The sequence below is a fragment of the Bos indicus x Bos taurus genome, chromosome 11 (assembly GCF_003369695.1).
Source record: "Bos indicus x Bos taurus breed Angus x Brahman F1 hybrid chromosome 11, Bos_hybrid_MaternalHap_v2.0, whole genome shotgun sequence".
Classification (NCBI taxonomy): domain Eukaryota; kingdom Metazoa; phylum Chordata; class Mammalia; order Artiodactyla; family Bovidae; genus Bos; species Bos indicus x Bos taurus.
Genome location: NC_040086.1, coordinates 80253952 through 80269883, shown reverse-complemented (window position 1 = coordinate 80269883; position 15932 = coordinate 80253952). Strand labels below are relative to the sequence as shown.

Genomic DNA, 15932 nt, shown 5'->3' with positions numbered 1-15932 from the left:
AAGAGTCAGACATGACTGAAGAAACTTAGCACACATGCATGCACGCACGCATGCACGTACTTCTGTTTATGCACACCAGGCCTGGTGTAGGTGTCAAGGTTAGAGTGACACCTTGGTGTCTAGACCTGAATCCTGAAATGTTGGCCTCTGCCTCTTCTGGAATAGCCCAGTTTCCTGGGTCCTATGCTGAGGGTAATAATAGCTACTGTTTGTTGAACGCCTGTTGTGTGGAAGGCACTGGTGGAAGGAATTCAGCGTGTTATCTCATTAATTCTCATAACAGCTCAGTGAACCAATGTCATCATGTCCATTTGACAAATGAGGAAACCGAGGCTCCAGCGGGCAAGTAACTTGTCAAAAGTCACACACCTTGTGTGCAGCAGGAGCTTCATTTGATCCCAGGTCTGACTCCAGCACACATGCCCCGCCCCCCACCACTAAACTAAGTCCAAGTGCAAAATAAAAGAGGCACGTGGTGTGATAGAAAGAGTAGGGAACCCGCAAAATGAGGTCGAAGGGGAAACTGGGTCTGAGTAGAAACTTTCCCAAGGTCGTAGCCCAGCACCTGGTCATGGGATGTGGCTTCTGTCTACGTGGCATTTCCAGGTGTTCAGGAAGTGTTGTCTGTGTAGAGAACATGAGGGGGAAGATGGCAGTTGAATCTGACCCTTAAGGGCTTATAAGGCCACTTGATTCCTCGCAGATCAGAGTCCCTGAGCACCTGGCCACCTAGTTACCAGATGGGTTCAGTTTGGAACCACCTAGTCAGATCCAAGGGCTAATGTCCACTGGCAGCTCCTGTCCTGGGGTCAGGGTGGGCTGTCCCATCCAGCTGGTTCTCCAGGGCCCCTGCAGCTCTCAGACCCTCAGTTGTAGAAGGACAACTCAGGTGGCAACTTGACTGTGGGCAGCAGACACGGGCCTGGGGAGGAGTCCACTGTCCACACCTCGGTCATGGGATGCTCTTCCAAATCCTGCAGGGTCTAGACCCTTGGCCCATCTTAGTGCCCGAGGATCACTGGCCTGGACATTGCAGCAGCCTCAAATCTTATTGTCAAGGCTTGGTAGCCAGGGCGCCGCTAGAGCCTGTTACTAACTTGCTGTAGTCCCCGGGTTTAAGTCCCCTGACCTCCCGGGCTGCCTCTAGAAAGCAAAGGGATTGAGTCGGACGGTGGATCCCTGGGGCCCTCTTGTGCTTTCACCTTCGTGTGCGCATTTATTATTCTTTCTGGAATAGAACTCCTGTCACTTGCCCTAACAGTGCCTCTGCCACTGCCATGAAATGGAAATGAGGAAATGTTTTTCCTCATTTATGACAAATCAAATAAGTACTCTTGCCTTATCTTGAGTCCTCAAGGATGTAATCTCTGCTCCCTGCCTGTTTCATGCTTGTGGGCTAGGACTTGTGCTGTCATCCCAGGAGGTTCCCAGTTAGAAGTAAGGTCAGCAGAGAATGCCCCAAGAAAGCCTGTCTCTTCCTTTCTGAAGCTGCTCTGGTCCCCAGAGGTGGCATGAAATGCCAGCCTATGATCAGCACTCTCCTTACCCCCTGGGAAATGCTGCTGGGGACTTGTAAGTACTTGGCTTTCAGGAGATGAAAATGAGAAGAACAGAAAGAACCAGAAGGACACATTTGCCTTTGTAAGAAAAGAAAACCCCACACAATGTACTGGGAAACTTTGAGGCTTATTCTTCAGGGCTGTTTTAACAGTCTCTGGAAACTAGCAACCTAATGTCATTTGTTTATGGGATCCAAGAGGGGTGGTAATGGGGATTGTTTCAACATCCTGGCTCGGAGAAAAACACGCCTCCTGGCCGATGGACTGTTTGTGTTTGGCATGAGGACAGCGTGCTGCGGGGCTGAGAGGGTGGGGGCACCCAGTTAGGTAAGGAGAGTCGGGGTTCTCATCATGGTCATGCCATCAGTTGTCCGTGTGATCCTGGAGGAACTTTAAATGCACCAACCTACAACCAGGGAGCTTAAAACAGAATAACCCAGAGGCAGGTCTTTACAAGCTTTGATCTTCTCTGGTTGTGTGATTTTTAAAACCTTAATGCTAGTCCCTGGACCTTGAAACCACATCAAGGATGCCAGATGGAAGGCGTGAGGGATTAGAGACATCAGGGTTATGTCTGTGCTGCTGTGGGCATTTTCTACCTTGATTTTTGTTCGTATTTTTCATCAGTGATTCCCAAATTGACTGAGAACCATATTTACCTGAGTTGCTTGTTCAAAGTACAAGCTTCCTTCTAAGTGAGGGTCTCTTGAAGCTGTATTTGTAACAAAATAACCAAGGATGATTCTTGTACATAGGCAACTTAGGGACACATTGCCTAAGAATTTTCACCTGGGGACCAGTCACAGGTAAAATTGCCTGATGGGAATTTGTCTCTGTGTCCTTTGTGCTCCCTGGCTTTCAGCTGTGACCATTCATCTCACCAAGCCCCACATTCCAAGAGGTGTCTATTTCATCCCGTTCTGAGCCCTTCAAGGCTGGAACCATGTCTTCTTTTCTACATTCCACTGTGCCCAGCACAGGGCCTTTTTCACAGATGATGCCTATAACGTCCACTGAACTGAGTTGCCCAGAGAGTTTCTATCTGCCTCAGTTAACCAGACCATTAGTCATTATTGATACAAATCCATGCCTTTAGGGACAAGGAGGAGAGGAGAATTTGTAGAGACGTACCACAGAGAAGACAGCATGAAAACTGAGCCTTGCAGAAGGAGTAAGATTGGGCAGGTGGTAAGAACAAGAAAGGGGAATCCAGGCAGAAGTTTAAGCGTGAGCAAAGCCAGGCTCCTCCAATTATTTCTACGTTCAGGTAAGGATCCCATGGCCCAGAAAGAAAGCCAGATGTAGCCTTTGGAGGCAAGCCAATTGGAAGTCTTTAACTTGTACTTTCGTACTTACCAAACTTAGGTTGCAAATCAGGGATCAGTGGGGTCGGAAGGACCTTAAAGATTATCTTGTGCAACTCATTCACTTTTCACTCATTCAGATCTGGCCCAGGTTACCTGACACTAGAACCACCTTAACTCCATTCAAGACTCCTTCCATACCGGGCACTGTTGTATTCCTTAGGCCTCCCACCTGAGCCCCTAAAGAGCTTTCGTCCTCCAATCTGAACTCAATTTCCAGGACTATTTCCCTATCAATGGTGCTCACCCTGCTGTCCACCTGCATGTGTGGTGGCACCATCCCCAGCTCAGCCCCCCAGTCTTTACATGAGCCTCACCAAGACTCAGACAGGCTGATGCCCAGGCTCCTGGGAGAAGCCAGGCGTGCCATTCTGGGTGCCTCAATGCACACAGCAAGCCTTGGTGTGACCTGAGAAGCTGGGCTTAGATGTCAGAGTAGGCAGGGGATAGGTTCAGGGCAATACACACACACACAAACATACATACACCATACAAAAATATATTTAATTTGAATCCTCTTCAAGACCGAAAGGGTCTGTGGAGGAAAGAGGGTCATGGGAGCTTTCCAGGCCTTCTGGGGGGTCTCTTTCCCCTTCTAGGAAGTTTCCTAGTTCTCTCCTTAGAGCATTCTTGCACGTGTCGCCTCTTCCGTACTAGAAACCTGTTATCCAGACAGGGTAGGAAATGGATGAGAAGTGGCCAAATGCAAGACAGGAAGACCAGTTAAGAGGTGGTTGCAGTATCCAAGTAAGAGATGACAGTCTGGAAATCAGTGGGGTTTGAGACAACCCATTTACTCTGTACTTGTGGCTCAGCTAGTAAAGAATCCGCCTGCAATGCGGGAGACCTGGGTTTGATCCCTGGGTTGGGAAGATCTCCTGGAGAAGGGAAAGGCAGTGTTCTGGCCTGGAGAATTCCATGGACTGTATAGTCCATGGGGTCGCAAAGAGTCAGACAGGACGGAGCCACTTTCACTTTTCAAGCTTTCTACTAGCTCTGGAGCTAAGGTAAATTACTTCATCTTTCTGAGGAGCTTCAAACTCCTCACTAATAAAAGGGATGATAATTATCTCTTCCTAACAGCGTTGTTTGGAGAAGGCAATGGCAACCCACTCCAGTACTCTTGCCTGGAAAATCCCATGGATGGAGGAGCCTGGAAGGCTACAGTCCATGGGGTTGCTGAGGGTCGGGCATGACTGAGCAACTTCACTTTCACTTTTCACTTTCATGCATTGGAGAAGGAAATGGCAACCCACTCCAGTGTTCTTGCTTGGAGAATCCCAAAGACGGGGGAGCCTGGTGGGCTGCCGTCTATGGGGTCGCACAGAGTCGGATACGACTGAAGCAACTTAGCAGCAGCAGCAGCAACAGCATTGTTATATGGGTAAATATTGTTACACAAAAGCCTTTTGCAAGCTGTAGTGTATAAATATGTGGTCTTTTCTGGCTATCAATTGCACTTTGGTGCCTTGCCCACGGGTCTGTTCCTGGTGGTTTTCTCTTGCCCATCAGAACCCTTCCATCAGTCCCATTTTGTGCCTAGTGCCAAATCTCTCTCTATGATAACTCAAACCGTAAGGAGTGATTTGATTTGGGGCTGGGCTGCCCTTTATCTTATAGCCTGGAGCCCTAGCCTAAAAATAATACACTCCTGTTTCTGTTCCCTCACTTCTTAGGTAACAGACTCTCAAATACCGACTGGCTTTCAGGGAAAGAATCCACAGAGCCAACATGCCCTGACTCCTTAGAGACAAGCCACATGGAAGTCCGTGACTCGTATTTTCGTACTTCAAAAACTTATGTTGCAATCAGTGAACGGTGGGGTTAAAAGGACCTTAAAGATTATCTTGTCCAACTCACTCATTTTTCAGTTGGAGAAGCTGAGCAACAGAGGAGGAAAAGATCTTGCCCAAGATCAGGATTTAACTGGAAACAGGGCGAGGATAAATACTCCCCATTATGTCATGGAAGCTTTAGGGAACATGTTAAGCTTTACTGTCATTTTTACCCTTCCTTTCATCCCAGTCTCATAATGAAGACTACTTGGCCCACATCATTGCAACTCCAGTATGGTTGTTGTTATTCAGTGGCTAAGTCATGTCCAGCTCTTTCAGACCCTATGAACTGCAGCTCACCATGCTTCCCTGTCCAGGCTATCTCCTGGAGTTTGCTCAAACTAATGCCCATTGAGTTGGTGATGCCATCCAACCATCTCATCCTCTGTTGTCGCCTTCTTCTTCTGCTCTCAATCTTTCCCAGCATCAGGGTCTTTTCCAGTGAGTCAGCTCTTTGTATCATGTGGCCAAAGTATTGGAGCTTCAGCTTTAGCATCAGTCCTTCCAATGAATATTCAGGATTGATTTCCTCTAGGATTGACGGGTTGGATCTCCTTGCAGTCCAAAGGACTCAAGATTCTTCTCCAGCACCACAATTCGAAAGCATCAATTCTTTGGTGCTCAGCCTTGTTCATGGTCCAACTCTCACATCCAAACATGACTACTGGAAAAACCGTATAACTTAGCACCACATTTGTACCTCATACCGAGGATGCTAAGACAAAGGCACAGGCCCTGCTTCAAGCTATGCACAATGTAATGATGAAGACAGACAAGGAAACAATCTCTTAGAAGGGCAGTCTCTTTTCTATACAGTTAAATGAAATATTCCTCCCATCTGCCATCTGCACCCTATGTTTATACTTATGGTTGCACTAACTTTCCTCATGTATAGATTATTATGAGGTTGATTTTCCCAGAAAGAAACATACCAAATCCCATAACTTAATGAAAACCAGTGACCAGCTCCTTTATAGTGGCTCATGTATCCTTCATTCATTCCCTCAAAAAATATTTGTTGAGCATCTGGTATGAGGTACCAGGCTGCAAAGATAAAAAAAAAAAAAAAAAAAAAGCAGTCCTCTCAAGCAACTAACAATCCAGTAGAGAAATAATGATCATGGAAGCTTTTATAAGGGAAGGGAGATGCCTAGGACAAAAGAAAGTCCTATGGAAAGCCTTGGAAAGTCCACAAAGATTTCACAGACAAGGAGGTATGTGAAACTGAGACTACCTAAAGAAGTATGCTGAGCAGACAAAGGAGGATGAAATTCCAGGAAAAGAAACAGCACATGCCAACCATGAATGTGTGGAAGCATGCAAGTTCTGGGACCTGTAACAGTTGATTATTGCTGGCATGCAAAATGAAAAGACAGGTTGGCAGAAAGTGAGTTTATGAATAGGCAGGACTGTGCCATGTCAGCAAGCTGGGGCTACATCCTGTAGACAATGGAGAGCTGCTGAGGGTTTTAGGGAGAAGATCAGATGTTGAGGTTTGCACTTCAGAAATGCCATCAAGCAGCCATGCAGAAGCCAGGCTACAGTTAGAGAACACAGTGAGGATTACTAATCCAGGCAAAACCTAAGAAGGGCAGTGGCAGGCTGCTCAGATCCAGGCCAGAACTTGATTTTCTATATGAGTCACTCATTTCCTGGCACACCTGAGTGATGATACTGACGATGACCCATAACCAGGTTGCATGAGGTTATGTATTTGAGTCTCCAAAACTGTGATTCATGGTGCTAATGGTGTTCCCCTTATGTATAAGAGGCCATCCTCTCCTGGGTCAACTGAACAGTTTAAGGCATCACAGTGATCCTTGGAGAATGCAAGTTTCCTAGCTCAAGAGAGAAGCTGACACACTGTTGACCTTCTAATGGCCCTTGGGAGAGGAGGTTTTTAATAATGCTTAATCCATTTTCCCATCATTCACATAAACTCACTTCTGAGATTGTGGTTTTGGCAAATCTAACAGGCTTTTCCAAACAAGAGCCTGGCAAAGTGATTGCTCTCTCATCCCTTCTTTCAGCACCAAAGGACTGATTCAGCCTCTCAAACCTTCCTGCTTCTGCTCCTGTTCCTTCTGCTGAAATATCTTCGGACCACCTATCTCTGGGTAGTTGTGCACTGATATCTTCCTTACAGTTCCAGGTTCAAATTCTAGCTCTGGTTGTATGACTTGTACAAGAAAGCCACTCTAATCACTTGCTCAGTTGTCATGGGGCTAGAGGTCAAGTTTATGAAGTGTTCAACATACTGTCTACCCCCCAGCCACTGTCAGGGTTCAGTAGCTATTATTAGGTGAGATTCTAGTTCAAAAATGACAATTTGTACTTCTCTACTGAAAAGAGCAAAGAGAAGTAGTGAAAGGTTGGGTAATACATCTTTTGATTATCAAGAAAACCCTGAATTACAGTTTTCTTACCCAGATTAATTAAATCTGACACCTGAGTACCCACTTGATTTCCATACCCAGCTGTGGAATCCCACAGAAACTTATAATTAAGAGACAGTTGCTAATAAGAGACTTGGAACTTGAAATTAAGAGCGAAAATAAGTAGAGAAACTCCGGAGGTCATTGTTGCTGATCCTCAGGTCCTTTTCTCAAACAGAAGCATTTGAAAGCAAATGGCCATCTTAACAGCACTGTTTTACCGTGTATTCTTCCCAAGAGGAAATCTCCTGAAAGCAGCAAGAGTGGTTTGGTTTCATTACAATGAAAGAATTGTGCAGTGTTAGGGCAGGCTACTGACAATAGGTGTGGAATCTGTTTTAGAAGAAAGTAATAAAAAATAATAACAACAAGGTATGTGGTAAGATTACCCCTCTTGGGCTATTGCAAGTGTGGGCCTGCTGAAGGCCTGGTAGAGAATCTGTCTCCAGCACGTAAAAGGGCTAGGTCTGCTTGGGTAAATTCTTCTAAACCTATCTCCTCTAACAGTACTTTAAAGATCTTGTGATACCTTTCTTGTTCTGGTGACCCCTCGTATTTTCAAGTCTAACTTGATTTTTAAATCACCCTGTGGTTAATTTGTTTTGTTTTCATTCCGTTTTGTTACAAAACAACAACATTAAAGGGGAAAAGCTTAAATCATCTTTAATTTTCCTTCACTAATTTTGGAATAATTTTTGGTCTTTGTTTACCTACTTATTTCTTAATTAGCCATCACAGTAAATCTGAAAGAGTTTTTTAGTTTTTCTTTTTTTAATGTGTGCTTTATTGGGAAAGAAATTGACGATAAAGCAGATAATTAATATTTCTCTAAGCAGCACACAAGATAAATGGCTGGCCAAATCAGGGATAACTCTAAACCTATGCTCTGCCCACCTACACTTGAGAGTGATGTTGGTCACACAACCTGGCCCATGATTGATATATTTTATATTTTATTTTATGCACTTATTTTTACTTACTAGCAGTAATAATAAAATAATGAAATTATATCAACTGAAATTCACTAACCAATCTTAAAAAAAAAGCCACCCAGAGGTTGTCAACACTGAAGGCAATGTTGTAGGAAGTCTCTGAAGATGAAAAGAGAAATAGAGAGCTAATGTGACCAGTAAAAATGAGCTGTTTCCATTTGAAAAAGAAAAAACAGCAGAAACTTTAGAATTAGAACAACCACCATTGCTGATCATGTTTTCAAAGCCATTTTTTGATGATTTGCCGATAAAGCCTTCTTATTGTTCTTGTCAATAGCCCCACTTAGTAACCCTGCAAACTAAATGCAGAATTAGGTATCTGGGCAGTAAGTGCTAAGGAATCATAATTCATAAAATGAGATTATAAACAGTTTCCATATACTTTACCTGAATAGCATAAAAGGAGATGATTGGCTTTCCTTGTGGGAGTCAATGTGTGTAAAAGATGACACATGACGAAGGAAGATAAAGTCAGTAGCCTTTTGAGAAATCTTTTTCATGCGTCTCTTTTCTAGAATATCAAATAGAAGGAAACAGATTTGGGAAGACTGATCAGACACGCTAGAGGGACTTCCAACCAAGGGACTGCTCAGAACTCTAGCTTGGCTCCTAATCAAGCTTGAAATGATCACAGGCACAGCACTAATTGCATTAATTTGCTTTTCTTCAGGCAGAATGGGGAAACAGAATAGCAAACTGGCCCCTGAAGTGATGGAGGACCTGGTGAAGAGCACAGAGTTTAATGAGCATGAACTCAAGCAGTGGTACAAAGGATTTCTCAAGGACTGTCCAAGCGGGAGACTGAATCTCGAGGAATTTCAGCAGCTCTATGTGAAGGTAAGTTGTTTTTCAACCTTTTTAAAAAATTTTTCAGGCCAGAAAACCTTGTCTTCATCAACTATAGCTTCACATGGGATTATAACTCCAAGTAGCCAGTTTGTTTCAACTCTAGTGGTTTTCCACCCCAAAAGAAAAATGGTCATTTTTTTTTTAAATGTAAAGGAATGTGTTTTGTTCCAGAGATAAGTCAAGAAATTTCTGAACAAGAAGAGTAATTGTTCAATCAAAACACCAAACAGAGTTCAGACTTTGACAGCATCTGGTAAAGAAGAGTAAAAATTCCAGATAATAGTGTTTCTTGATGATTATGGACAAGCAACTAATTGCATCATTTGGCTTGTTAAAGGTATCTACACGTTTCTCCGGCTCCCCTGGTAGCTTAGCTGGTAAAGAATCTGCTTGCAATGCAGGAGACCCCGGTTTGATTTCTGGGTTCAGAAGATCCCCTGGAGGAGGGCATGGCAACCCACTCCAGTATTCTTGCCTGGAGGATCCCCATGGACAGAGGAGCTTGGCGGGCTGCAGTCCCTGAGGTCGCAAAGAGTTGGACATGACTAAGTGACTAAGCCCTGCATAGCACACCTCAGTCAAAGAGGAAGTGCATGGGAGGGCTTTTGCAACAAAGGTTCCTTTATATGCAGATAAGAAAAATATATAGATCCCCAAAGCTTTGAATTTAAAAGGAAGTAGGGAGTTCTGATGTATATTAAGGTCAGCATGGATGGTCATCTACATTTTATCAAGTTCTAAAATATGAATTCTTCCCAGCATTTTCTACTGTTTAGAAGTTAAAATTCCCCCATTGTTGTTTAGTGACTAAATCGGGTCCAACTCTTTTGCAACCCCGTGGACTGTTGCCTGCTAGTCTCCTCTGTCCTTGGGATTTCCCAGGCAAGAATACTGGAGAGGGTTGCCATTTCTTTCTCTAGGGGATTTTCCCAGCTCAGGGATCCAACTTGTGTCTCCCGCATTGGCAGGCAGATTCTTCACCACTGAGCCACCACAGAAGCCAAGGACATTAGATAAAACCGTTCCATGAAAGGTATTTGTACCGCAGTGATGTTTCAGTTTTGCTGAATTTATCAGTTGTATCGGTTCTAGATTTGGCATGATCTAAGACATTCCTTTTTCTTTATACTTGGATAATCTGTGGCTTGTGGAAGAAATGCATTGTTTTTCTTTTAATTTTTTCTGACTAGAATACCAAATATATAATAGTGCTCTTATCATTTAAATGCAGGAATACCAATTTGAGCAATATGATCCGTCCACGTGCATGTATGTGTGTTGGGATGATTATATAAAATATTAAACATTGTCATTCTCTCCTGAAGTTGAACATCTCACATAGCCTTTGCTCCAGCAATACCATCCTGTGCATATAAAAAAGGTATATATAAGAATGCTCATAGCTGCACCGTTCACAATAGCAAAACTGGGAAACAACCCAAATGCCCATCAAAAGGAGAGTGGAAAATAAACTGTGGTATACTCACACAGTCATCCAAACAGTGGAACTTCAGCAACACTGAAACATTAAGTGCTAAAAGTCAGTCTCAAAATACTTTAAATTAAACACAGATCAGATAAAAATATATTTTATAGAACCACAAATAAAAGCAATAAAATCACACAAAAAAGAAAGCAAGAGAGTGATGAAGACAGGATTAAAACCGATGGTTGCCTCCCATGCATAAGAGGCAAAGGGTGAGACGGAAGTTTAGCCACGTGGTTAGATACAGATTGTGTCAAAGTCTTAGCCACTGCTTTGGGGGCTGGGTTTGCAGGTACTTATTAAATTACTAATTTTATTCATGCAATAAGCACGGATCACTAGTAAATGTCAAGAATCCATGATTATCATGAATCCAATGCTGACCCCCGAGAGCTCGAGGTATCTATAAAATTCTCTCCTTGCATGTGCGTAAAAAGGACAAAAAGTGGCAGGTGTGCATGTTATAAGATCACTGTGACATTTCTAAGAGGAGCTGAGCCATTGGTTTTAGTGTGTAGAGATCTTCTATATGGAAGCACTGAGAAATGCATTTATCATTGACATAAATAGACATAAACTGCTTTTGCACAGAAGTGGGATGGTCATTTTCCTAAATTTTTATACCACTCTCCATAGCTTTCAAAGTCACATCTTCTATCATTTTATTACCCAGGAGTGAGCCTGTGCCTCCACATTGTCTTCCCTCAGCCCCAAGGAAAGTACAAATAAATGAGATTTGTCAAAGCCACTTTCCTCTGAGGAAAGGTCATGCAGGCTGTCACTCTGTGTTTAAGAGAGCTGTGTGTACCACGTTTCTCACTATTTGTTTACAGTGAGAGCGATTTTGCCTTTGAAGAAATAGTTCAAATGCAGGAAATGAAGTATTTTATTTACATGCTGGAGGGACTCCACACGGAAAATAAAATCCACCTCAAGATAAGGGAGGAGCGTGTATAAACATTAAAAATCCCTCAGCGTTTTATGGTACAACTGATGTACATGACCAACATCAGCCCCCGTTTCTACCTTCCCCAGTCCACCTCAGAGTAGACTTTTTTCCAAGAAGGTGAAGTTTTATCCTGGTAGATGGAGTTTAGATTCTTGGCAGACTCTTAACAACCGTATTTAAACTCAGCCACTGCTCTGGTTATCAAATAGTCAGAAAGTAGGCAAAGTCTTCCTCTCCTTTGAGAGTTGTCCAAGGACAAAATACAAAGAAGAATCACAGAGGAAGTATGCCACTTCCTTCCACAGGGAAAAAGAATAAAAGAAAGAAAGACAGGTCTGATAGGTTAGAGGGGAGAGTAACAGAGAAAGATGTGGTTTATGTAATGAAGGCCCAGGAGAAGGGCTGGGAAGAAAACTCTTCCTTTAATGCTGCTTAAAAGTACAAATGTTCACCAAGGCAGTCTTCATCTTGGTGAATAGGCATTTTTCAGTAGTCCCTTCTGTCTCAGGCTGAACGGTGAGACATCCTGGAATCCAGCTGAGCGAACAAAGCGGCCGGTGGCCTCTGCCCTCTATCTGTGAGGTCAGCCTGGTACATTTACTGTTACTGACCTGACCCCGTTTAGGCTTCAGGAGAGTCACCTCACTGCTGTAGCATCAGCTGTGAGGAGAGCGTGGGGTGCAGCAGGATAACCAGAGAGGCCCCCGCCCCCGCCACCCCCTGCAAGGCCGGGAACCACAAACCCTCAACTTCAAAAGACTTTGTATGCAAAATATAAAGAAATTCCATCCAGTCTCTCTTTAGAACTGTCCAAAACTGAAGTTCAGAAAACATAGATAATTTTCCCAGTGTCACAAGAAGACTGGCGATCAGGACAGACATTAAAGATAGGGTACCCTGACCCAACTGAAGTTCAGAAAATGTAGATTATTTTCCCAGTGTCACAAGAAGACTGGCGATCAGGACAGACATTAAAGATAGGGTACCCTGACCCAACTGAAGTTCAGAAAATGTAGATTATTTTCCCAGTGTCACAAGAAGACTGGCGATCAGGACAGACATTAAAGATGGGGTACCCTGACCCACCCAGCAGCACACGGCCCTGCCTGTCCCCTGGATTCTCTTGGCAGCCTCTCATCACCCTCCCTCCAAGCCCCTCCACCATACAACCTGCTGGAGTGAGCCTTGAAAAACACGGGGCTGGGCATGGTCCTTCCTGGTTTGTGGCTGGTGGTAACCGAACCAGGCTCATTTGCCTGACGCATGGCAAGCCAAACGCTGAGATGGTGAGGTTTGTGGCAGGGAAAGAGCTGACTCAAGACAGCCAGCCAAGGAGCTGATGGACAAAACAGCCAGGAGAAGGAGTCTCAGATCCACTGCCTTGAAGGCAAAGGGCATGACATATTTATATATAAAGAAGCGAGGTTGTCTGAGGCCTGGGGCAAGGTGATGCGAGTAGAGAAAAGGTGAATTATCAGCATTCAGTGCAGATGTGTCCGGGTTACATGCTTCTTCATGGGATGCATGTTTAAAAATGGAGGTGCTTTAGCAAGATCTGAGGATGGATGTTTTGGCCCTCTGACATCAAAAAGTCACTCATCAGACAACTGTGCAGGCCCAGTTTTAGTGTCAGCGGTCCCTACCTGCTTTAGTCAGCCTGACTAGACAGGAGTTGATGCCAAGCTGGAAAACAGCTTAAGTGCCTGTTGTTCCTATAGTGATCCATAGTCAGAGGAGTTATCTATAGGAGTGGTTAAGAAGTGTTGTGATATTATTACCTCGCTATGTGAAACTTGGAGGGAATGCAATTAAAGAAAAAAAAAAAAACTAAACCAAGCTTAATCAATAAAGGCAGGTTACAAGCAGGGTTTTTTTGTTTGTTTTTTTAACAATCTGTTCCCTTATCTGCTGTTCTGTGGAAGTCAAGGATTTCTGTTAACCCTATGGGGCACAGTTTTGCAGGTTTCATTCATCAGTCCTGTAGAGCAGGAGTCCCCAGTCTCTAGGATTTAATGCCTGATGATCTGCGGTGGAGCTGACGTAATAATAATAGAAAGTATTAATAACAGAAAGAAAGTGCACAATAAATGTAATGCACTTAAATCATCCTAAAATAATCCCACCCCGCCCAGTCCATGGAAAAATTGTCTTCCACAAAAACTGTCACTGGTGCCAAAAAAGTTGGGGACCACTGTTATAGAGGACAGTCAGCTCACTTCCATTAACATAAAACCTGGTGGCTAGCACAGGGCCTGCCACAGAGCAAGCATCAGTGTTTGGTGAGTGACCTATAAATAATAAACACTGGCTGTGTATCTTCTTTTTGGGAAGCCTTGTGGTGGAGGCATAGAGAAGCAGCTAAAGGATAGTCCTGCCTGCTCTTCAGGAACTCAGAAGCTAATTGTAGAGACACAGTTAACCACAAGCCAAGGCAGAATGACACTGATGCATGTTGTTGGGGCACAAGCGGAAGGTAGATGTAATTTCATGATGGCATATTAAAGTAAGAAGTTAATTAATGCAGTGCAAATAGCTTTATCTGTACCATTTTTCTAGATTCCACTTGTTCAGTCATTAAGTCATCTCTTTACGACCCCATAACTATATAGCATGCCAGGCTCCTCTATCCTCCAATATCTCCCAGAGTTTGCTCAAAATTCATGAGTTGGTGATGCTATCTAACCATCTCGTCCTCTGTCATCCCCTTCTCCTCCTGCCCTCAATCTTTCCCAGCATCAGGGTCTTTTCCAATGAGTTGGCTCTTCCCATCAGTGGCCCAAGTATTGAAGCTTCAGCTTCAGCATCAGTCATATCAGCAATGAATATTCATAGTTGATTTCCTTTAGGATTGACTGGTTTGATCTCCTTACAGTTCAGGGGACTCTCAAGCGTCTTCACCAGCTCCACAATTCAAAAGCATCAATTCTTTGGCTCTCACATGCATTAATACACAGTATTTGACATATGTGCACTGCCACGTGTAAAACAGATAGTGGAAACCTGCTATATAGCACAAGGAGCTCAGCTCGGTGCTCTGTGATGACATAGATGGATGGGATAGGGCGTGGGCTGAGAGGGAGGTCCAAGAGGGAAGAGATATATGCATACATATAACTGATGCATTTCATTATTCAGCAGAAACTAACACAACATTCTAAAGCAACTATACTCCAATTTTTTTTTTAAAAGAGAGTAAGTTTAAAAAAATCATGGGATTTAGAATCTGACAGACCTGAGATTCAATCCTAGCTGTGCTACATTTGCCAGATCTCTGCCTCTCTGAATCTGTTTCCTTATCTACATGATGGAAATAATAAGCCCTGGCCTGTCACCTCAGTGGTGGAGTCCCAAAGGAAAGAAAGGAAGTGAAAATGACTTGCAACCTATAACAAGATGTTTTTGCCATCATGATAGATGATCCGCTCATTTACTCTCAAAGAACCAAGGTGGAAAATAGGTTTTATTTCCTGTGCCAAAGGCAGTGGCACCATAGAATGGTCTATAGAGGAGGAAATGAGGTTCTGCGGAGGTTCAATAGGAAAATGAGCCTGAATCGAATAGTGTTGTCTACCATGTTTCCAGGGTAGCAGGATCCACCACGAGGCTACATCCCCAGCCCTGAGATTCTTAGCCACTGAGTTCTGTGCTTTCTCCAGCACAGTGGCCTCTCCCAGCTCCCTGCTACCAGGCAGAATAAGGCATGGTGTTCCAGATCTTCTGTATTCAGTCCCACCAACCACTTGGCGTCCTGTCCCCCACACACCTCCACCTGCTTCTACCTGCTCAGTCTCTACTGCATATTATTTTGCAGATGAAGAAAGAGATAAATTCTCAGAGGTAACTAAATAGCCAAAGATTGTTCTTCTGGTTCTGTTCTGTGCTCATTCGCTCAGTCGTGTCCAACTCTTTGTGATCTCATGGACTGTAGCCAGCCAGGGTCCTCTGTCCATGGGATTTTCCAGGCAAGAATACTGGAATGAAGTGCTATTCCTTCTCCAGTTGATCTTCTTGGTCCGGGGATTGAACCTGCATCTCTTGCATGTCCTGCATTAGCAGGCAGATTCCTTACCACTAGTGCCACCTGAGGTCTAGCCCAATTCTCTTGAGCCACTGTTTTTCCACCAAGCAAAAACAATTGCACCAAATTTTCTCCTCAAGAGTGTTAAGTGATAGGCAACACTTACAGGTGTTAGGGCCCGAGGCAGGTGGGAGGGCCCGAGAGTGCCTTTGAACCATCTCTAATCCAACAGTTTGAATTTTAGTAAAACTTATTTACATATAACAGAAGAGTTCTTGCCTAGTGATTCCATGTGTCCATCCAAGCTGTCGTTTCCTGAATAGCTCCTGTAATTTGGTTTTTAGAAAATACTCTTGCTGCTTATCCTTCAAAGACTGGGTTTATCCATTCATTTAGTCATTCAAGGCCCATTTCCTTTATGCTTTCTGTAACATGTTCTCTGTCT

At 43.8% G+C, this 15932-nt stretch overlaps 1 protein-coding gene across 1 annotated transcript in view; it reads left to right on the top strand.

Annotated features, from left to right (window-relative positions):
• Positions 1-15932, top strand: part of VSNL1 (visinin like 1) — a 120920-nt gene that overhangs the window by 41339 nt on the left and 63649 nt on the right. The window contains exon 2 of the mRNA XM_027556025.1: positions 8856-9022. Coding sequence (XP_027411826.1) covers positions 8861-9022 — 162 coding nt within the window. The 5' untranslated portion in view covers positions 8856-8860. The remainder of the gene's footprint in view (positions 1-8855; positions 9023-15932) is intronic.